The 23,173-nt window shown below is 46.6% G+C and overlaps 1 protein-coding gene across 1 annotated transcript; it reads right to left on the reverse strand.

Moving 5' to 3' along the window:
• Window positions 1–3,338: 3,338 nt before the first annotated feature.
• chp2 (calcineurin-like EF-hand protein 2) lies at window positions 3,339–21,197 on the reverse strand. The gene is made up of 7 exons (XM_069909692.1): window positions 20,991–21,197; window positions 17,395–17,467; window positions 12,444–12,524; window positions 10,504–10,628; window positions 8,978–9,039; window positions 7,786–7,908; window positions 3,339–5,386 (listed from the first exon to the last, which is right to left on the reverse strand). Exons 1-7 carry the CDS (start codon window positions 21,142–21,144, stop codon window positions 5,333–5,335), a joined length of 672 nt encoding a protein of 223 aa, XP_069765793.1. The 5' UTR covers window positions 21,145–21,197; the 3' UTR covers window positions 3,339–5,332.
• Between the last annotated feature and the right edge of the window lie 1,976 nt (window positions 21,198–23,173).

The raw sequence follows: 23,173 nt of genomic DNA on the forward strand, positions 1-23,173 counted from the left end.
AATGTTACACGAAATTTGCTTCAGTCTGCCGTAGACAGACAAATTTGCCTTCATCAGAAATTGCCGGATGTTTCTTACGCTCAGAGGAAAAGAAGCAAAACAGAGTTCTTCCGCCTCCCCCCACCCCCACCGAGTGTCCGTGAATTTGCCTCCAGCGCTTCCGCAGCCCAGTGGCGTCACTAGGGTTGGTCTCACCCAGTGCGGTAACTCATGGCGTCACCCCATTCCTCCCAATCCCCCTCCCCAGGGCATATCTACGGAAAATAGCGCCTGTGGCAGAGGTTGCGAGAGCTGGTCTTGGTGAACCCCAAGATGTGTTTGGCTTCGTTCTTTTAATAGGTTGAGGGAGAACAGGTGGATGGAGCAGAGAACAAAGAGGTGCGTGTTCTTTGTATGTCAGCGGTGGTGGTGGGGAGTTGTGGCAGTGTTCAAAAAGTAAATTAGCATGGACTTTTAAGTACATTGATACATGGACACTGGGCTTACGCAAACTGTTTTTGTTGTAATAACAAACTATAGGGATATTTTTATTAAAAATCATAAATTTCTGCTGAAACACTGCACAAACATAGGCATAATTTTATAAATCAGTTATACTGAACTCATGAGAAGTTAAAGAAATATAAATTTATTCTGATTTAAGTTTCAGATGCCACAAAACAAGTTGGTTCTTTTTTACACTCTATTTGGTTGCGTGAGAGAGTGAAACCTTTTTGGAAGAGGATTCAGGAATTTTTGGAGGGTTTATTTAAATTTAAAATTTAAATACCTCGACCCTATGGTATTTTTCACGAGAATGTTGACAGGATTTCAAGGTTTGAGTTACAGGGAAAGGTTGTGCAGACTGGGGCTTTTTTCTCTGGAGCGTAGAAGATTGAGGGGGGACTTGATCGAGGTGTTTAAGATTTTAAAAGGGACAGACAGAGTAAATGTGGATAGGCTTTTTCAATTAAGAGTGGGGGAGGTTCAAACTAGAGGGCATGGTTTAAGATTGAAGGGGGAAAATTATAAGGGGAACATGAGGGGAAATTTCTTTACGCAGAGGGTGGTGGGGATGTGGAATGAGCTTCCGGCAGACGTGGTCGAGGCGGGATCATTGGTTACATTTAAGGAAAAACTGGATCGTTACATGGATAGGAGGGGACTAGAGGGGTATGGACCGGGTGCTGGTCAGTGGGACTAGGAGGGTGGGGATTTGCTACGGCATGGACTAGTAGGGCCGAACTGGCCTGTTCTGTGCTGTAAGTGGTTATATGGTTAGTTATATTTTAAAAATTGAGTTTGGAATTGAAATTAGATAAGTTCCAAATTGCTTTTTTGAGATTGGTGTTAGCTGTGGCAAGTAAATGTTTGGCAATCATTTGGGAAAATGAGACCGATTTAAGTATTCAGCATGGCATTTGCAAATGCAGTCTTGTATTCCGTTGGAAAAGATAACATATAACTTACGTAATAACTACTCTTTTTTTCGTTAAGGTTTGGAGCCCATATATGAAACATATGGGTTTGGATTTGTAGTAGTTTTTCTTATATTCTCTCGCGAGTGTTGGGGTTGCACCAAACCATGTCGATCTTTGGTGATTGTTATGTGATTTGATCTCCTTCTGTTTTCTACTTCCACTCTTTGGGGTTGGTTAGAGGGGGGTTGAGAGGGGTGGGGGATTATAGGGAGAAAATATGATGTATATTTGTTTTTTAGTTTTAATTGTATGATTTATTTTGAATGATAAATAAAAAATTTTTTAAAACTGTAGACAGTCATTTTGGTGTCACCCCTCCTCTGATGGTGTCACCCAGTGCGGTCTGCAGCCCCCCCCCATCGTTGCCAGTGCCGCACCCTCCATAACCACACAGACCAAATCATCGGCAGCCTGAGGTCTGAACTTTTGACACGATCAGGAAGATCTCGCCGCCAAAGGCCCTTCGGGAACCCTTCTTGTCCCCCAATCCCGGCTCAGACGCCTGGTTCCCATGAGCCAGCCTCCGTGCGGGACAACCACCCCCCCCCCACCCCGCGACCGCAAGTCGTCCACAGCCTGTGTGGGTCCCTCAGCCGCTGAGCCCCTCGCCACCGCGGTCACCCTCCTGTAGGGTTGGCCCCTCCCCATTTTCGGTGCCCTGCGGTGGTCCGCTACTTCCCCCAGAGTCTGCACCCCTTGTGGCCGTTGCTGAACTCGGGCGCCAGCAGGTGTTTAAAGACTGTATTAAAACAGGCAATTGAACCTTTGGAGCAGTGCTGGGATTCCAGTCTCTGCTCATCCAGGTCCACACCAGCAGCAATGCTGCCATTTTGATTTTCAGCTGCTGCAAATAGGAATTTCAGTGCATGTGTACGTTGTACAATGTGCATGACAATAAACCCATTATCATCCTGGGTGGTATGTGAGTGGAAAGATAAAGGTTGAGAACCACTGCCCTAACCACTTCCTCCACTGTTTTTATCCAGGCTGATTTCTACTCCTGCCCAGGCCCAAAACATTGGTTACCCTTTGCTTCCTCCAGATGCTGACTTTCTCCAGTATGTTTGGGCATTGCGACCATGGTTGCAAGGGCAGGTTAGAGGTTGGGTGCCAAGTGGCCCCTGCTTTACCTCCTGACAACCTTTCCTGAATTAACAGGAGAGTCCTTCATGAGGACGGCACCAAGATGCTCAGTGCCATCCAGGCCCAAACGGACTGCTTCATCGGCACCACGTCTACCGCAGCCTGTTACTGAAGCCCTCGATACCCACCGACCTCTGTTTTACCAGAGCCGATTCATTCACATTTGGTCAAATGGTGCGTTTGCTCTGTGACGCTGCCGCAAAACAACAGATTTCATGACTTACTCGTGACAATAAATTCTGATTCTGATAATGGGTCTGAGGTCACATGCAACCCAGATCGGGTTCAGGCAACAGATCTCTTTGGGACTGCATTCCAGAAGGACCCTACCTCTTCCCTGTTTGCCTGTGCTCCTCCACCTGCCCTGTCCTCCCTCCACCCCAACCCCCCTCCACCCACCTTTTAATTCAGTCACCTGCCTGTTTTTGCTTATACCTTGATGAAGGGCCCTGACCCATAATGTTGTTCACCCTTCTTATGGATGCTGTGTGACCTGCTGAGTTTCTCCAGCATATTTGTGTGTTGCAGTCGACCCAGCAGCGGTGGCAAACTGTCTTATTTAACACCAATCCAGAAGAGTCTGCTTTTGCAGTGTTTGACCCCATGTAAATGACTGGGTCATCACTGGATGATGTTCCAGAGTGATGAACCAGCATTGGTGTGAAGCCTGTACCCAGGGCGGTGGCCCTTCAGTCCAAGACAGGGGAAGGGAGATTGAACAAACACACAGCCATGTATAGTGGATTATTCACAGAATTATTAATTGCAAAACTATCCATCTCTAGGGCATCAAGGGACAAAATAAGTCAGAAAATTATTTGAAAGTTTAAATTACATTGTTTCAGGTCTGTGTTATGTGGGACTGCCCCAGTGCTGGTGTTTCCAAAACAAAGGAGGAATTCAGGGCCCTTCTGGGTCCTGGAGACTTGGTGAGTGGGGAGATTCACAGAGGGAAACAGTAGCATGGAATTAGGAGTCAGGGAGATGAGAACCTTGATTCTGCGGCTTCCAGCGGGGTTGGGAAGGTAAATGGATAGCTGGGCAGAGGAGGGAGAGAGAGAGAGAGGAAAAAAAGAGAGATGGGGAGAGAGAAATGGAAAGGAGGGAATGGTAGAGAAAGTGAGAGAGCAGGAGGGAGAGCGAGTAGGTGAGAGAGGGTGTGAGTGAGATAGATGAGGGGGTGAGAGAGAGAGAGAGAGAAGGAGGGAATGTTGGAGAAAGTGTGAGAGGGAGAATATGCAGGAGGGAGAGTGAGGGTGGGTGAAAGAGGGTGAGAGAAAGAGATGGAGGAGAGAGAGATGGAGTGGGAGAGAGAGCAGGAGAAAGAATGAGGGAATAGTGAAAGGAAGAGAGAGTCATCAGAGGCCATTCATTCATCTTAACCATGGTGTCATTTATCTATCTAAGCTGTCCCATTACCCCGCATTCAGCCCATGTCCCCCTCTCCTGTCTAAAAGTATTTTTAAACGTTAAAACTGTCCCCACCCACACCACTTCCTCCAGCAGTTTGTTCTCTACCCCCACCACCCTTTGGGTGAAGAAGGGACCTCAAATATCCTTTAAATCTTTCCCTCACCTTAAATCTATGGCTTCTAGGGTTAGATTTCTCTCCCCTGGGAGAAAGACTGTATCTACTTCCCTTATCAATGTTCCTCCTGATTGTATAAACTTCGATTAGGTGTGTGGGTGGAACAAAAACGTTTGAAAACCACTGTTTCGTAACTCCAGAGGAAATGGACCAATGACAATATTTATCAAGCAAAATATTTCAGTAACAATTGGGTCTAGAGCAGTGATTCAAAATTTAAACGCTTCACGAATTTGCGTGTCATCCTTGCTAATCTTCTCAATTTTAGTATATGTGCTGCCGAAGCGAGCACTAGAGCAGTGATTCCAAACCTTCCCTTCCCACCCGCATCCCACCTTAAGCCATCCCTTACTCATCACCGAGCCCCGATGGCATAAAGTGGGATGTGAGTGGAAAGAAAAAGGTTGAGAACCACTGTTAGCCTCTCTTCATAAATCAAGCCCACCAATCCTCGCGAATCTTTTCTGCACCATTTCCAGATCAATTGTACCTTTCCTGTCGCTGGGTGACCAGCACTGGGCACTATGTTCCAAGTGTAGTCGCAGTATCGAAAGGGAGTGGGTGTGAGAGAATGAATGAAAGAGAGCAAAAGGGAAAGGGGAGAGGGTGAGACTGAGAGTGAGAGAGCGAGATACAGTGGGAGAGAGATAGAAAGAAAGGGATTAAGAGAGGGAAGGAGAGAGGTAGAGATTTGTTTCATCGTTGGGCACTGGGTTCATGGATCCTGCAGAAAATCTGCCCGATTGAATGCAGGGACGAACATTAACTATCCAACCACAGGACGCAGGATTCACCCTCCCCTGCCTAAGTGCGATTCTGTCCTTCACAGAGCCGCGGGAGCTGTTCCCTGGTGATTGTGGTGGAGAGAGCAGCAAACCATGCTCTCCAACCCCAGGGTACTGAGGGTGTCAGGAACCTCTCCAACTCCCGAAAGGCCCTGAAAACTCTCTAAAGAAGTTCAGAATCAGGCAGGGGACTATTGGTGGGCGGGGCGGAGGGGTGGGGAGAGAGAAAACCGCAGAAATCTCAACACGGAAGCTTGCCCCACGCACACATCATGTTTTTTTGATCTGGTCATCAGCTCAGGGGTGCACTGGACGGGTGCGGGAGGTGGGGCGGCCCCTCCACAGTCCTCTGGACCTCACTGAAGAAAGCGAATGCTCATCTTGTGCTCCAGGTTAACGTTCTCAAGGCTCTGCGAATAGAGAGCAGAAACGGAAAGTTGTTATTGACCCTCAGGCCGAGGAGCAAGGAGACTGGAAGATTCGCGGAGCTCCTCACCTGGACTGGCCTGTGACAGCACGTCCCTCCACCCCCCCCTCACAAACTTGCTTCATTTCTCTCAGTCTCCTTAGTTTAGCAGTAGTTTGATTGAAGGAATAAAGACGACCGGTGTGGCCTTAGATATTACCAATAGTAAGAGTGGCAGAGTGGATCACTGGGGGTCTCCCTCCCCCCACCCTGTTTCATTGCTGTAGTGTTCCACGGACGAAGACGCGGGCAAGCATGTCTGTGCGGGAATGGTGAAAAGAGTGAAATGGTTGGCCAGTGGGAACTGAAGCTCAGACCCAGAGACAGATGTGCAAGCAAGTAGTCTACGTTTGGTTTCACAGATGTACCAGAGGTCATGCCCAATGCATTGAATGCAGTCGATCAGATCGGACAAAGTGTATGTAAAGTACAAAAATATAATCCAGGGAACAGAGAGGGGTGAAATTTAAAAAAAAACACTGGAAAATCAGCAGGTCAAAGAGTATACTTTATGTGGCAAAGATAAAAATATAGATAGCACTGTTGGCATGGCGGTCAGCACAACACTGGTACAGTGCCAGCGATTGGGACTGGGGTTTGAATCCTGCGCTGTCTATAAGGAGTTTGTACGTCCTCCCTGCATCCGGTTTCCTCCAACCCTTCAAAACCTACCATGGGTTGTAAGTCAATTGAGTGTACTTGGACAGAAACAGCCTGTTACTGTGCTGTATGTCTAAATATATATTTTAAATACATAATCAACATTTCGGGATTACACTCTTCATCAACATATGAGCAAAATGTTTTATTCATACCCTGATGAAGGGCTCGTCTGAAACATTGATTCTGTATCTTTATCTTTGCTATATAAAGTTCACTGTTTGACCTGCTCAGTTTCTCCAGTGTTGTGTTTTTACTTCAACCGTGGTGTCTGCAAACTTTCGTGTTTTACTACTCTTTTATGAAAAACACTGCAAGAGCATCATCTTTTACCAGGGAGGGGTCCATTCAAGAGCCTAATAACAGCAGGAAAGAAATAGTGTGTGTTTTCAAGCTTATGCACTTTTGCCCAACAGTTTGGAGTTGGGGAGAAGAGAGGGTGGGGATGGGAGGTTTCTTCCCAGTTTGGGAATCTTGTCGGATGAGTTTGTCTTTTGAAGTTGGAGAAGAGAAGGAAGAGGCAACGTTTTTCTGGGAATCTTTGGGAAGTCTGTGGATGCTCAGGTTATTGAATAGACGTGAGTAGAGGTGGTGGTTGGGGAAGGCGTCGCAGCATCTCACTACAAATCCCACCCAACCATGAGTGAAGAACAGAGGGGAACTCATTGTGGGCAGAGAGACAGTCAGCGTCTGGTGCAAGGAACACTTGGAAGATGTCAGCAGCTGCAGCCACTTCCTTGAGGTGAGCTCCCTTGATTCCAGCCACCAATAGATGTTCTGATCAGGCCTCACCGATACTTCCAGTTGGCAGAAGTCATAAAGGCCAAATCTCAGCAAAAAAAACCAAATCAAGGCTCAACAGCTTTCGCTGAGGAATTTCTAACATACGTCCTCCATAGGGGTGGGGGAGGGGTGGTGGGGGGAGAGGAGGACATGTTAGAGGTGCCATAATCATGATCTAGCTTCAAGAGAGGGGACATATTGGAGGGGTCTTTTTGCTGACTGTCACTGGGAAAGTCATCTCCAGTGCCTTAAATTTAAAATTTAGACATAACAACATGGTAACAAGCCTTTCCAGCCCATGAGCCTGTCACCAAAATATCCCAATGACCCTACAAACCCCATACATTTTGGAGGGAGGAAACTGGAGCACCTGGTGGGAGCCCACGCAGGACACAGGGAGGACTCCTTACAGATATCATCGGATTCGAAACTGGGTCGCTGCCACTGTAATCTTTGGCTTGGCTTCGCGGACGAAGATTTATGGAGGGGGTAAAAGTCCACGTCAGCTGCAGGCTCGTTTGTGGCTGACAAGTCCGATGCGGGACAGGCAGACACGGTTGCAGCGGCTGCAGGGGAAAATTGGTTGGTTGGGGGTTGGGTGGTGGGTTTTTCCTCCTTTGCCTTTTGTCAGTGAGGTGGGCTCTGCGGTCTTCTTCAAAGGAGGTTGCTGCCCGCCAAACTGTGAGGCGCCAAGATGCACGGTTTGAGGCGAGATCAGATAGACCAGTGAAATGGCCGGAAGGGTGTCAGGGTGGTCCAATCCCAGCAGAAATTAGTGGGACACAAGGAGCAGAGGGGCTTGGACCCACCTTCCACCCCAGTCCTAGCCCAGTTACCCTCTCCTCATGCACAGCCACGGAGCACGGACACTGGGAGAAGGGGGAAGCAGGCAGCGAGTACCTTCCGGAACTCTTCAAAAGAGATGGCACCATCGCCATCCTGGTCGGCCTCCTGGATGGTCCGGTCAATGATGCTGTCCAACTGGTCCTCCGTAACCTCTGCTTCCATCATCATGAACAACACCTAGGGGAGAAAATGGTAAGGGGGGGAGGGGGGAAAGAGAGGCGGAGAGGGAGGGAATGTGAGAGAGTGGGAAGGGAGAGGGAGAGAATGTGAGAGAGGGGGAAGGGAGAGGGAGAAAGGAGAGAGGGGGAAGAGATTGAGGGAGAGGGGGAGAGAAAAAGGAGAGGGGTGGGAAATAGAGGGAAAGAGAAGGAGGGGATGGTAGGGAGGGGGAGGGAGAGAGAGTGAGGGGGGAGGGAGAGAGAGGTGGGGAAGGAAAGAGAGATGGGAAGGGAGAGTGTGAGAGGGAGAGAGGACTGGCATTTACTCCAGATTTCATATTATTTTGTGTCTTTGAGTCTCTGGATGCAATCCCATTCCCCTCTAATTTTCTCCATTACCTATTACCCTCACATTCCCATCCACTCCCACCGAGACTACACCATCCAACCAACCACTCCGATGTACCAAACCCATCTTAACATTTTCCCCATATTTCCGTCAATGTGCCAAAGTGTGTAGCTCTAACCTACACACAGAACATAAAAAATAGGTGATAAATATAAAAGGGAAAGAGAAAACTTCACGGTTACAGTTTGTGCAAAAAAAAAAGCTGTGATGTTGCAATACTGCCGGCAGATCCTGGAAGAGTCTCCGGTTAGGGCAGGGAGTTGTACTTTCCAGAGGAGTTCGTTCATCTGCGTGGGAAAAAGACTGCTGGAGGAGCTCAGCAGGTCATGCTGGATCTGGACGAGTGCGTGGCCAGCGAGTTTAAGAACAGCAGGGATTGCAGATGGGGAGCAGATTTCAGATTTATTGTCAGGGTACATATGTGACATACAACCCTGAGATTCTTTATCCTGCAGGCCAGACAGAATTACTGCACACACACACACACACACACACACACACACACACACACACACACACACACACACACACACACACAGAGGCACTCTTGCATGTGCAAACATGCTTACACATAAATACACGCACGCATTTTTACAGGGATTTGGGGATAGAAAACTGTTGATAATAAAGTACACTTGAACAAAAGGGTGACTCACAACTTCCCCAGCCCTGAATTTACCTGGTAGAGTTCATCTCTTGAGATTTTTCCATCCTTGTCCTGGTCATACAGTTCAAAAGCAACTGAAACAAGAAGAGAATTTTCAATTAAAACTACTGTGGGTCACCAAAAGCAGCCGACACGCTAAAGGACTAGACCCTCCCCAGCCCTGCTCCCTTCTCCCTCCGACCACTGGGAAGAAGACTCGAGGGTGAAATCACAGATTGAAGGACAATATCTTCCCTGCTGCTACCAGACCTCACACCAGTAAAATAACCCTCCGATAAGGTAGATGATCGGAATGTTATTCCCAGGGTAAAAATGTCACATGTTACAGGGCACACAATGAAGACAAAAGGAAAGTTTAGAAATGCGTGGGACAAGTTTCTTCCCACCTTACACAGAGTGTCGTGGGTGCCAGGGATAATGGGGGAAGCAGATGAGATAACAGTATGAATGTGGGGGGAATAGAGGGATATAGGAGAGGTGTACTCTAATTGGAATATCATGTCCAGTACAGATATTATGGGCTGAAGTGTCTGTGATATACAGGAGGGCGATTAAAAACCTGGTTGAATGGGGCACCATCAACAACCTTCCACTCAATGTCACCAAAACCAAGGAGCTGATTGTTGACCTCAGGAAGTGAAAACCAGAGGTGGACGATCCAGTGATCATTGGGGGATCAGAGATGGAGAGGATGAGCAAATTGAAGATCGTGGGAGTCACTATCTTGGCATCGTGAAGAACACATATCAGCGCCTCTACTTCCTCAGGAGTTTGCGGAGGTTTGGTATGACCCCTGGCAAACGTCTACAGACCTGAGATGGATAGTGTGGGGGCACCAATATCCCTGAGCGGAAAGCCCTCCAAAAGGTAGTGGACACAGCCCAGGATATCACAGGCAAAACCCGCCCCCCCCACCCCCCCATCGAGACCATCTACAGGGAAACACTGCCATCAGAGAGCAGCAGCAATTATCAAGGATTCACCCAGCACACGCTCTGTTCTCGCTGCTGCCACCAGAAAAGAGGTGTCAGTGCCCCAAGACTCACACCCACCAGGTTCAGGAACAGCTACTCCCCCTCCACGGTCAGACTCCTCAACATCAAACTCAATCAGGGGCTCGTATAAGGACTCTCACTTTTGCATTTTGGTTTTATATTTCTCTCTGTATTGTAGTCAGTTTGTTTACATTCTTTATTTTTTTACACATGTAGTTGAGTACAGTTATTTGCACGACCAATAAGTGGTAATTCTGCCTGGCCTGCAAGAAAAAGAATCTCAAGGTTGTATGTGATGTCATGTATGTTCTCTGACAATAAATCTGAAATCTATGTTGTACATCTAATTGGTAAATTAGTGAGTATGATCCCTGGCAAACGTCTACGATCTGGGGCGGACAGCGATAAGAGGTGAGCGTCACTGGATCAAGCCGTAGTTGGTCTTTTGGGGGATAAACCAGGGTCAAAGGTTGAACTGGAATCACTGCCCATGTGAAGACTTGCTCTGGAGATTCTGTGGGGCATGTTTCCCACCACACTCACACCGCAGCTTGTTGTTCCGGCTGTTGATGGGTTCTGGGGCCAGAGGACCTGACGATTTGAGCTTTCCTATGGGTCGGAAGCAGGCCAGGATCCGGAGGAACGAGCGGAAATCCAAAGTGTCCTTACTGCAAAGAAGTAACGGGAAGAGAAGATGCCGGAATGTGAGTTACTGGACCGCAGCGGGATGAGGTCCTAACCTGCCAGCTCTCTCGGCCAGCCAACTCGAATCGAAATGCCCCAGATGTGGCCTCACCGACCAATCCTTCCCAAAGTTCTGCACATTCATTCCCTTCTGAAAGGAATCAGTGTGTCTGCCCTAAGTAACCTTACAATTCCTTTCAGCACCCAACCCCCCTCCTTTCCTTCCCCTGTGAGAGAGCTACCCATCTTACCCCTCTACCCCCTCTCCATATCACGTTTCAGCTGCTACCCTTCCACCGTGCTAACCTATCACTTGTTCCCCTGAGCTTCTCCACCCCCTCCCACCTTTTTATTCGGGCGTCTGCCTAATTTTCGGCACTCCTGAAGAAGGGCTCAGGCTCTCAACTGTTGACCGCCTCTACTTCCTGTAGATGCTGTGCGACCTGCTGAGTTTCTCCTGCACAATGGTGTACTGCCCTCCGCCCTAGCGTCTGCAGACTTTCTTGTAAACAACCTCTTAGACGTTGTAATGCAACATCAGTTGTAATATCAGTCCAGCACAGAGGAGATTTAACTTTTTAAATGATCTTAAATATGTTTTATTTACAACATTGAGACCTGTGCCACCCAATTAACCGTCAACCCTGCACATTTTGAACCAGGGGTGGGCAACCTTTTTTTAAAACTCACATTCCACTTTAAGTATTCCTTATGCCATAGGTGCTCTGTGATTAGTAAGGGACTGATTAAGGTGGGATGTGGGTGGGAAGGAAAAGATTTGTTTTAATCGTACCCAATTGATTCATTATGTGCATGGTTCCAAAGGAAGTGGGCTCCCCTACTTCTTAAACCTGTCCTCCTGGTGCAAATATCAAACTGTCCCCTTTTAATTTCTCCTCTGCATTAACGGCACCAACGCCACTAGTGTGGATCCAGGAGAGCCAGGAGCAGAGACGCAGTGCAACTCTGCATAGTCCATCCGCCTGGTCTTAATCCCACGGTTAATCCTCCGCAGTTGAGAAGGAGGAGCATCAGGACATGACCCTACAGGAGACCATCCGTGGCAGTGGACCAGCGAGGGGCTCAGTGGCGGAAGGACTCACCCAGGCTGCGTGCAACTGGAGACTGGCTCATGGGAACCAGGTATGGAACCGGGATTCGAGACGGTGCTGAGGGCGAGGGCTCCCGCTGGAGGCTTCCTGATCTTATCAGAGGTTTGGAGCTGGAGCTCAGTTTGCCGATGGTTTGAACTGGACCCTTGGCAGCTAAAGAGGTGAATCCATAGACACTCGGTGTCTCTGAAGGGACTCTCTTTTGCTTCTCTTTCTCCTATTATTAGGGACACTAGACAGTACTCACGACAACTCTTTGTTTACCTTACGGCAGGCAGAAGTTCGAGTGTATCATGTACATTACTTTTTCAATGTATTATTATCTGACAATAAAAGAAACCTTTGAACCAAGGACAGCCTCAGTTCTCTGTCTTGTTGCAAAACTGGATTTGCTAGTCTTGACAGGGTCGAGGTCAGCAAATTTCACCTTGTCCTGATCATTGCTCGAAAATTGTTCACCTTCATCTTTTCCCCTCTCTCCTGAACCCCCCCCCTCCCCAAAACTCCACAGAGTCTGCTGCCTGCATCAGTCACAGGGAGTGTTCTCTGGTTCCTTGTGCAGGTAGACAATCAAATGTCTTTCATTTCTTTCCCCTCCCTCCCCTCTCTGGAACCAGGTACATCATCTCTAGCCCGCCCCCCCCCCCCCACCAACCCCCAATCCCAGTCCCAACACCCTTCACTCACCCATCAGGGAAGAAGGCATTGATGATTCGTTCTCCCAGTGGATTCACCGCAAGAGCTCCGATGCACTGGAAATCTGCCCGGCTGGGAAAACAGAAGGGTCAGGATATGTATTTATATGGCACCTTATTACACCTCGTGGGAACTAAAACATTGCACACATCATTCACTGGGATTTTTGAACAGAGTCAGACCAGGGTGGGGAAGTGGGGGGGGGGGGGGGGGTGGGTCCGGCAGCATTGAACCTGGGGTGGGGGGGAGGTGGGGAAGGTGCCACTTTTGAAAAATGTGCTCAGGGGGAGCTATCGCCACTGCCCAGCGCACGCTCTGTTCTCGCTGCTGCCATCGGGAAAGAGGAGTAGGGGGCACAGCTGCTCCCCCTCCACCATCAGACTCCTCAACGACAAACTCAATCAGGGACTCATCATTACTTGTGGACCCTCTTGATTTTCTTTTTTCTCTCGGTATTGCACTGTGGATTTACATTCATTATCTGTTTACAGTTCTTTGATTGTTTTTTATTTATCGCACTATGAACCATATCAAACAATATATTTACAGATGCATCTCTTTAAATATTCAGTGACATTTTCTCTTTTTTTCCCCTTCCCAAAACAGTAAATATTGAACAATGTAAAACAATATCTTTATACCAAAGGAATAGAAAGAAAAGAGACGTATCATCTACTTATTCACATTAAATCTGGTCGTGTTTATCTTCTTATCATTTTAGGTGGTGGTGGTCCAAGGCCTGCTCTTTCTGTTATGTTCCATATGGTTCCCAGGTTTTCTCAAACATTGTAACTTTGTCTTTTAAATTATATGTGATTTTTTTTTCCAATGGGATACACTTAAACTTGGTTATATATTCCATTAATGTTTATAGTCCTAGAGTCCAATGTGGCCATCTTATATCTTTATTTTCACTTCTTTTCCGCCTCTTCACCACCTCCATCCCTTTTTTCCATTACTGTTTTTTAAGTTTTCCTTTTTAATCTCAATATATGACATGAAATACCCCAACAATCCCCACAACCAAAAATCCTTTAACGCCAAATGAACCTCCCCTTCTTGGATTGCCCCTTGACCCTTGACGGCAACCACAACTCCCCTTTCCATTCGGTTTGCGAACTTACTCGCAAGTGTCAACCGATTTCGCAGTGACCATTATTCTCCCACCCCCAGCACCCCCCCAGAGAACACTATTTTCCTATACTTATAACAAAGCTCTCTTTTTTCCTCCCCTTCTTCTCCTTCTCTTATCCATCTTTAAATCTTTAAATATACATTATCTTTACTTTATATTTTTACATATTTTTGTATATTTTCTTGCTAGTCATCCTTCTTATCACTCCTCCTCCTCTCTTCTCCTGTCCTGCAAATGTTCAGCAAATTCTTGGGCTTTCTTTGGGTCCGAGAACAGTCTATTCCGTTCCCCAGGAATGAATACTTTGAGTACTGCTGGAGTCTTAATATAAAGTTATACCCTATCTTCCATAAGATTGTTTTCATTGTGTTGAATTCCTTCCTCTTCTTTAAAAGTTCAAAGTTTATGTCCGGGTAAAAAAATATTTTTTGTCCCTTATATTCCAACGGCTTATTGTTTTCTCTAACCTTTCTTGCCTGCTTTGTTTTCTCTTGTCGTATATCTTAGAAATTTTACCAATATGGATCTCGGTTTTTGATGTGGTGGTGGTTCCAGTACTAGCACTCTATGCGGCCTTTCGATTTCTATTTCTTTATGTGAATCTGTCGTTCCCAGCACCTTCGGGATCCATCCTTTTATAAATTCCTTCATATCTGACCTTTCTTTCCCTTCTTTCAGTCCCACTATTTTTATGTTGTTTCATCTACTGTAGTTTTCCAATATGTCAATTTTTTGTGACAATAAATCTTGTGTCTCTTTAATTTTTTTCCCTCTCTTCCAACTTCCCTCTTAAATCATTTATCTCCATTTCTACACCAGCTTCTCGTTCCTCCACATTTTCTACTCTTTTCCCTATTTCAGTCATGACCAACTCTAAGCTTTGCCTTCTGTCTTCAGCTCTTTTCATTTTTCTTTTGATTCTTTTAATGGCCGCATTTGTTCTTCCTCCTCTTCTTCTGTGTCTGTATCTATGTCTGTGTGTCTTCTCTTCTCTGTATCTTTGTACCTTCATCCTTCTCTGGTGAGCTGCTTCTGTATCCCTGCTGGGCCTCCAGCTGCTGTGTCTCCTGCTATTGGGCCTCCCGCTGCAGGTCGACCCACTGCTGGGCCTCCTGCGCAGGCCGCTCACCCTCTTCCAGCCCTTTATTCTCTTTCTCACCACTCTTCTTTTCTTCTTTCTTACTTAATTCCCCCAGCCGAACGCCCTGATACTAGGCATCTCTCAGCTGGCCGCTGCGCAGCTGGCTGCTCCTCAAGCTGAGTCCCCCTTTTCTTTTACTTGTGCACTGTGCAGTTGGCTCTGAGAGCCATTTTTGGTCCACCGGTCGGGAGGACACCGCTCCTCTGGGGAGATCGGCCGCTTCTCTCCACGGTGGCTCTCTGCTCCGACTTGCAGGTAAGGCCTTCTTTTTTCTCCAGTGATTTTCCTTCTTCCCTTTTCTCTGTTATTCTTTTTCTCTTTTGGGTGCCATCTTCTGTCTCTTCTCTGTAACTTTATCTTTCTCTTCCTGTATTTTATGCTTATTGAGCTCTGTTTTTTCAAACTTCTTTTTTCTTTTCATTGGAGAGGGCCGGTTCCACTCGATCAGCCGCTACTCCATCACGTGGCTCCACCACAGTTCCTTGATTGTTTACACGTTTACGCTGCATAAAGTTTATGTTTTGCACGACCAATTAGTGGTAATTCTGCCCCACCCGCAGGAAAAAGGAATCTCAGGGTTGTATGTGATGCCATGTACGTTCTCTGACAATAAATGTAAAATCTGACCTGCTGAAGATTAATGGCAACTTTCCTATCAGTGAGCAGAGCTGCCCACAGTACCTCATGACTAAAGGCAGAACTACAGATTGTGCGCTGCGGAAAGCTTCAGATAAAGCCTCTCCAGCCTTGTACAACTGAGCACATCTTCGGATGGGAGGGGGGAGCTCCCCTCTGCAGTACAGTTGTAAAGGGATTATTGGCACCATTGTTGATTGATCTCTACTGTCAGTCTCCCCGATTCTGCAAGCGTTTATTGGTGTCCTGTTCAAAAGTCGCCTCGGGTGGGGCGTGCCAGGCACTAAAGGACTTTGACTCATGAGAGACAGCAGATGCTGGAATCTGGAGCTGTTCCAACCAGTAACACCGACCATCCTTTCTCTCCCGTTGACGATGCTCGAACTGCTGAATTCTCCAGCAGAGCAGTGGTTTAGCTGGGGGGGGGGGGGGGGGGTGTGGGGTGCACATTTTTCAAAGTGGCTCCTTTACCCCCCTCCCTCTCCAGTCCGACGCCACCACTCCCCACCCCAGGTCAGACGTGGCTGCCACCCCCACCCCCGCCCGACACCCCCAAACAAAATCAGTGCGGTCCATCATCCAACCACTGATCCACATCTGGTATGTGTCATGGCGCCTTTTTTTTAACGTGTTCGCTCCCCCTAACGTTAGAACCCTGCAGCAGAGTGGTAGTCTACTGAAGGGCTTTGCTCTGATTTCTGGACAAGTTAACGTAGGAAGGTGGCCTAGAACATTAATCGTTTCTCTGCTCACACATACTGCTGAGTGTTTCCGCCATTTCCAGTTTCTATTTGAGATCTGCAGTTTACTTTTGATTTTCACTCAAAATAAAAAAATGTTTTTTTGATTCTTTTCCAATCCTTCCATTAATTAAATCAAAACTCTGCCTCCTGGTTACACTGGACAGCAAAGACTTTGCTTCCTGAATACTTTTGGGCGGCAGATCATGAAAAATCACCTTAAAATATTCCTATCATCTACCATTTTTGTAGATATAACCTATTTTTGTGATTTCCTTCCATATTTTAAGACTTTTAATATATTTCCCCCAGAGCAAGCTGTTTTGTCATTGAAAATTCATTCTCTGCATTTGCACTCGCACGTCTTCCCCACTGATCTTGGCGCCGTCGGTGACGAACAGGGCGAAAGGTGTCACCAGGACATTGCGACCGTGGAAAAGCGGTATCGGAGCAACTGGAATCCATCAGTGCCAGCCGGCTATTGTTGGACACTGACATGAGAGGCTGAGTAAAAACGAAAATCAGTGACAAACATTTTTAGGTCAGTTGAATTAACGAACTATGTCAGCAAACATGATGCGATTAAAAAAAAAATTAAATTAACTCTATCACAGGCTCATTTCGCCCAATTTACACCCCAATTAGCTTACACCCAGGTATGTTTTTGAAGGGTGGGAGGAAACAAAAGCTCCCGGAGGAAACCCGCGCAGGCACGGGGAGAATGTATAAACTCCTTATAGATGCCACGGGATTCAAACCCCAGTCTGGTCCCAATCGCCCGCGCTGTAAAGGTGTTGCACTAACCACTACACCAACTGTGCCAGCCTTAAACACGCTAAATTCTACAAAAGTCAATTTAATGTTTCTCCAACTTCATACATGATGCGGCAAATCTGAAATTTTCTGCGTGTTCAGCTTAAAATGGTCTATCATAAACCCCAATTTTTTTAACAGGAAGCAAACCTTTTGGAAAAATAATTGTTGTCCAGAGAGGAAACCAAAGGACTTGAAGGAAACCTCTTTATGGTAAAGATACGTGGAGCTGGAGGTGGTGAATCAGTCCGAATAGAGAAGTGGTTAACAAATTGGAGATGGGGGGCTGAAAGGGTGTTGCTCTGGTTGGCACAGAGACTGGCGCTGTGTTCACAGCTGGTTACAATGTACAGAAATGCTTTGCAGTGGGGGGGGGGGGGTGAACCAAGTGTAGCATATCCAAGTCTGCCAGTGACAGGTGAGTGCCACGTTGCCAGCAGATTCAGCGCCCGCATGCTCAGTGGCAGGTCAGCTTACCTCAGTTTCCCTGTCTTGCTCCGGTCCAACCCTTCGAACCGATTGTACAGGCGGCAGATGTGAGACTTGGAAACTAGAGGGAGAAGGTCATCAGCGTGCGTTTGTCAATCAGTGAGCTGACCTCATTGCAGTCAAACAGGAATACCCAAAGTCCAAGTCTTCCGAAGAAACCACTGATGATCTTAGATCCCGGTACGGTAAAATTCCCGAAATCCAGACTGCTCGGGTCCAGATTTTGGGAATTTCCGGATTCTCGGGCAGTACTTTTAAAATTCAAGTTGAAGGAGAATAAACAAGTAAATTTTGATAGTTTATTAACAAAACATTTTTTCATTTAAAATACAAAGTACAAAAAACCCCCAAGTAATTACTTTTTCTTATGTTTCCGCGGCTTCTTCGTGGTCGCTAGCTGCCGCTGCGCATCTCCGGCGCCTATGTGTGCACGCACGCACACAAACGCCGAGAGTTGTCGAGAAGTTCAGATTCCGGGTGGGATGGGGGGGGGGGAGGGGTCCTGGAATTTTAGGACTCTGTATGAACCAAACCAGCGTGTTGCAAGTGCCCCGTGGGTGAGGTTATCCTCCGAGGTTGCCTCAGGAAGGCAGCCCACATCATAAAGGGCCCCCACCACCCTGGTCACAGCCTCCTTCAGGCAGAAAGCACAGAATCCTAAATACCAGCACCTTTTTTAATGGGGAAAAAAAGCCGCTTCTCTTCGACGGCAACTGGCTCTTGAAACACCTCCTTCCCTTACTACCCTAAACACAAAAAGACGTGTCTGAACTCTTTTTATTGCACTAACTATGATGCCGAATATTTATAATCTATCTGCCTTTAATATTGATTATCTCTTTCCGTACTGGGCTAACGTACTATTGCAGGATTTCTTACAAAATTGCATGTTTGGCTGCAGCAATTAAGAATTCTGGTGAATGTCCACATTGTTCCTACAGTGTGACAAGAAGCTCATCATCATTTCTGTCTCCAATGGGGAAAAGTCTTCTTTCTTTCTGGTGGAACACCATCCGATCCACAAAAGGTCAATTTCTGCCCCCGAATGTTCCTCCTTCCCATTCCAAAGACTCCTCATTGACCACAATTCACAATCAGGACTGTGGTGGTGGGTCCTCACCTTCCGCCTTCTCTTGCCCCCACTAAATTCATCTCCTCATCCCTGTCTCCTCTGTCCAGTTTCTTCCCACTGGCATCCAGGGCATGTCCTCCACATTTCGGATTTATTGCCAGAGTACATTCATGACATCCCATACCAGCCTGAGGTTCTTTTTCCTGCGGGTGAGCCAGAATTACCACTTCTTGGTAGTGCAAAGAAACCTCTATTCAATGTACATATACTGTACAAACAAAGAAAAAAAATGATGGTGCAGTACAAAGAGAAAAAATGATGGTGCAAAAGTAAGAGCCTTAAACGAGTCCCTGATGGAGTTTGATGTTGAGGAGTCTGATGGTGAAGGGGAAGCAGCTGTTCCTGAACCTGGTTGGGTGCGAGTCTTGTGGCCCCAATCCTTCTTTCCTGATGGCAGCAGCGAGAACGGAGTGTGTACTGGGCGATGTGGATCCTTGATGATCGCTGCTGCTCCCCGACGGCGGCGTTCCCTGTAGGTGTTCTCGATGCTGGGGAGGGTTTTTCCAGTGACATCCCGGGGCTGTGTCCACGACCTTTTGCCCATTTTGCAAACATTAAATTCCCTGCCCCCACCTCCTCTTCTCCACCATGGAACATCCAGCCTCTGTTCACCTCTTTTAGGAAGTTCTTGAAACTCCCTCACTTCTTTCTCATCCTTGAAAGAACTTGTTCTTTCAACAACTGCCTGACTTCTCAGGTGTGGTAAACTTCATCATACTGTTCCGAAAATATTAATTCCAGAGTTTTGAGTAAAGTTTTCTCCCAAATATTACTGTCAAATCACAGCATTTTCCACTGAGACTTTTTCTATGATCATTTTGGACACTGGCTGTGAAACAGAATAACTCCAGAATATGTCACCAAAATTCTTTTTGCACAACCTTGCATTGTCGAGCCAACGGCCTAAAACCTGAACCTTGGGTGTCCACGCCCTGTTTACATTCGAACCCTAGCCCAATATTTCAGGAACTTCTACCTCAATGGGCTTATGCGAAACATGAACGTCTGCAGACGCTGAGATTGTAGGAAAAGCACAGAAACACTGGAGGAACTCAATCGATCTCACAGTGCCCAAAGGAGGTAAAGGTGTATTAGCGTCGTTTCGGTCCCGAGCCCTTCCTCATACCCTGAAGAAGGGCTCTGGCCTGAAACATCTGTTGTATATCTTTACCTCCTTTGGACGTTGTGAGACCTGCTGAGTGCTGGCGTCACAAGGGGGGTGCGGGGGATACGGACCGCACTGGGTAATACTATCAGAGGGGGTGATACCAAAATGACTGTCTCTAAAAATTTTGTGCAGGGTTTTAGCAGAAATGTATTTTTTTTAATAAAAATATCCCTGTAGTTGGTTATAACAACAAAAACATTTTTCGTAAGCCCAGCTGACATGTATCAATATACCTACAAGGCTAAAACTTGATGCTCATTTACTTTTTGAACCTTCTAATGCACTCCCCAATGACAATGACCCGTTTAATCACATGGTTCCGTCTCCACGCGCCATCAGCAAGCGCTATTGTTTTTGTTGCTGTTGGTGTTTTTATAGTCGCTGCTTATGTCAAATTTTCTAATGTTTTAGCTACAAAATTGTGCTCATTAGTATTTGTGAACCGATATCAGTAACTTTACTGATATTATAATTTAAAGGTGTAATTTTAATTATGTTCGTTGTTTATCTCACTAATATTGCTGTTACATTCAGTGATCAGCAGAAATTACGATTTACAAGTAACATTAGTACAAAAAACATTACCAAGGATTCTGTATGGTCTGGTATGGGAGGAGGTCCATGGGGGGGTGGGTGTGACACCATGAGTTACTGCACTGGGTGACACCAAGCACTGATGCTGAGTTTCTCTAGCATTTCTGTGCTTTTATAACAATGGCCTGCAGCCATCAGGCTCTTGAATGAACCCCACAGCAGGCTGTCTTTGCTTGGTGCTAATTGATCTTTCCTTTTAGTGCTCTGTATACATACTCTGTAATGATGGGTTGTGAGTGGAAAGAAAAAGGTTTGAAATGACTGTTTTAATCGTCCCTAATGGACTCGTTATGTGCAGGGTTTCAGAACCCCAAAGGAAATGGGCCAATGACCATTTTTCTCAAGCAAAATATTTGTTTAGAGCCGTGATTCTAAACCTTCCCTTCCCACCTTAAGCAATCCCCTACTAATCATAGAGCACCGATGGCAAGGGAATTATTTAAGGTAGTATGTGAGTGGAAAGAAAAAGTTTGAAAACCACTGATTTAAACCACTATGTTTTTAAAAAAGTGACAACTAAGAGGTAGTGCAAGCAAGGGATCTCTTTAGAATGATTTAAATTTTAAAAAAAACAATGAATTTCTATTTACTCTATTCCCGAACAAGCAGGAGAAATACATGCATTGCATCGCACACAAGGTTTCACCCAGAGAAACACTGGAATTTCCCCAACATTTTGAACCGACTCACAGCCAGTCTCTTCCATGATTTCTTCAAGGTTCTCGATCTTGGAGAGGTGCGACCCGTACAATCCCATGTTTCCAACACCTCCTCTGTCTCCCAACTCCGCAAGCACTTCTGCAATTTGGACCTCACTTCTCTGGCACTTGATCTGTTTTCTCATGATTGACACCTCCTGCACTTGCACCAATGACAAGAGGGGTGGGTGGGTGTGTGTGTGAGTGTGAGATGAGAGAGAGAGAGAGAGAGAGAGAGAGGCGACTAGCTGATAGAGATTTGCAAATCCTGACAATCTTGACCGTTGTTCCTCCAGCCTGCTGCTAATTCAAGGACGCTGCAAACAATGATCCCATTCAGAGCCCACTGCTCCGAGTGGTAATTCAGGGGAGTTGACAGATCAATAGAAAGCAAAGTTCTCTGCAAACAGTTAAAACAAATTGCTGGAGAAACTCATCGAGACAAACAGTGTAGCAGTGGTTTTCAAACTCCCCCCCCCCCCCCCCACTAGACTCACACCCCACTTTAAGTAATCCCTCTCCCATCGGTGCTCTGTGATCAGTAAAGGATTGCTTAAGGTGGGATGTGGGTGGGAAGAAAAGGTTGAGAATCACTGCTCTAGACCCAAGGGTTACTAAATATTTGCTTGAGTAAAATTGGCCCATTTCCATTGGAGTTCTGAAACCCTGCACATAACGAGTCCATGAGGGACGATTAAAACAGTGGGTTTCAAACTTTTCCTTTCCACCCACATCCCACCTTAAGCAATCCCTTACTAATTAATCACAGAGCACAAATGGCCTAGGGAATACTTAAAGTGGGATGTGAGTTTAGGGGGGCGGTTTGAAACCACTTCAAGATACATAATTTACCTAAACCTCTATATTGTACATAGACCATAGTTTAACAGCCTGGGTAATTTCCGTTCGATTCTACAAGGTTGTGCTTATGGTTTAAATGAGACCATCCCAAGGCATACGCTATAACATTTACAGTTTTACCACACGCATACTGCTTTATCACCTTTAGTTTCTCTTCCAGATTGATGACACGCCTTTTCTTCTTTGATTCTACTTGTTTTCGGGGGTGTTTAGGGGCTATGATACACTGTATAGTTTCAGATAAAATATTTATTTAGACCTTAGGTGTCTTTGGATGTATCTGAGATTGGACGTTACTCGATCGGGCGTATGCCGAGTACTTTATGTAACAAGGATAAAGCATTTTGGGCTTAGCCCTTCATAAATGTATGACCTTGATACCTTGTTTATACCTTGTGGAAGGACTGAAGCCTGAAACATTGGTTATGTATTTATATCTTTGCTCTATAAAGGACATTGAGTTTCACCAGCGTCGTGTTTTTACTTGAACCACGGTGAATGCGGACTTTCATGTTTTACTCTCTGCGGACAGTTCTCCTTCACTCTTTCGGTCTCAACCGCGGTGCAGTTGCTGGTGACTCTGGTTCCAGGGCAGGGGGTTCGAATCCCACTCCAGGAACTGATTGCAAAGTCCTCTCCAATTCCCCATCGCCCTCGATGATCTGATAATCCACTTTATTATCATTGTGGCAGTGTTGAGAATGAGGAAACAGGTTTAATTCATCTCAAAGACAAGGACTCTGGATTGTGCTGTATCTCTAAGCCAATATGAAAAATTAATCAAACAACAGGTGTGTCATTCTGTGGCGGAGTGTGTCAGTCTGTGGCGGAGTGTGTGAGAGTGTGGTGGAGTGTGTCAGTCTGTGGCGGAGTGTGTCAGTCTGTAGTGTGGTGTGTCAGTCTGTGGCGGAGTGTGTCAGTCTGTGGTGGAGTGTGTCAGTCTGTGGCGGAGTGTGTCAGTCTGTAGTGTGGTGTGTCAGTCTGTGGCGGAGTGTGTCAGTCTGTGGCGGAGTGTGTCAGTCTGTGGCGGAGTGTGTCAGTCTGTGGCGGAGTGTGTCAGCCTGTGGCGGAGTGTGTCAGTCTGTAGTGTGGTGTGTCCATCTGTGGTGGAGTGTGTCAGTGTGTGGCAGAGTGTGTCATTCTGTGGCGGAGTGTGTCAGTCTGTGGCGGAGTGTGTCAGTCTGTGGTGGAATGTATCAGTCTGTGGCGGAGTGTGTAAGACTGTGGCGGAGTGTATCAGTCTGTGGTGGAGCGTGTCAGTCTGTAGTGTGGTGTGTCAGTCTGTGGCGGAGTGTGTCAGTCTGTGGTGGTGTG

The sequence above is a fragment of the Narcine bancroftii genome, chromosome 13, assembly GCF_036971445.1.
Source record: "Narcine bancroftii isolate sNarBan1 chromosome 13, sNarBan1.hap1, whole genome shotgun sequence".
NCBI lineage: Eukaryota > Metazoa > Chordata > Chondrichthyes > Torpediniformes > Narcinidae > Narcine > Narcine bancroftii.

What these genes read in the sequence shown, in the direction of transcription:
- chp2 (XM_069909692.1), bottom strand. Translation starts at nt 21,144, where the DNA reads ATGAGAAAACAGATCAAGTGCCAGAGAAGTGAGGTCCAAATTGCAGAA. An exon ending in AATGCCTTCTTCCCTGATGG is followed by an intron (nt 10,629 to 12,443) that starts GTGAGTGAAGGG and finishes ACTTCTTTGCAG; the next exon opens with TAAGGACACTTTGGATTTCC. An exon ending in CCGGAACAACAAGCTGCGGT is followed by an intron (nt 9,040 to 10,503) that starts GTGAGTGTGGTG and finishes TTCTTGTTTCAG; the next exon opens with TTGCTTTTGAACTGTATGAC.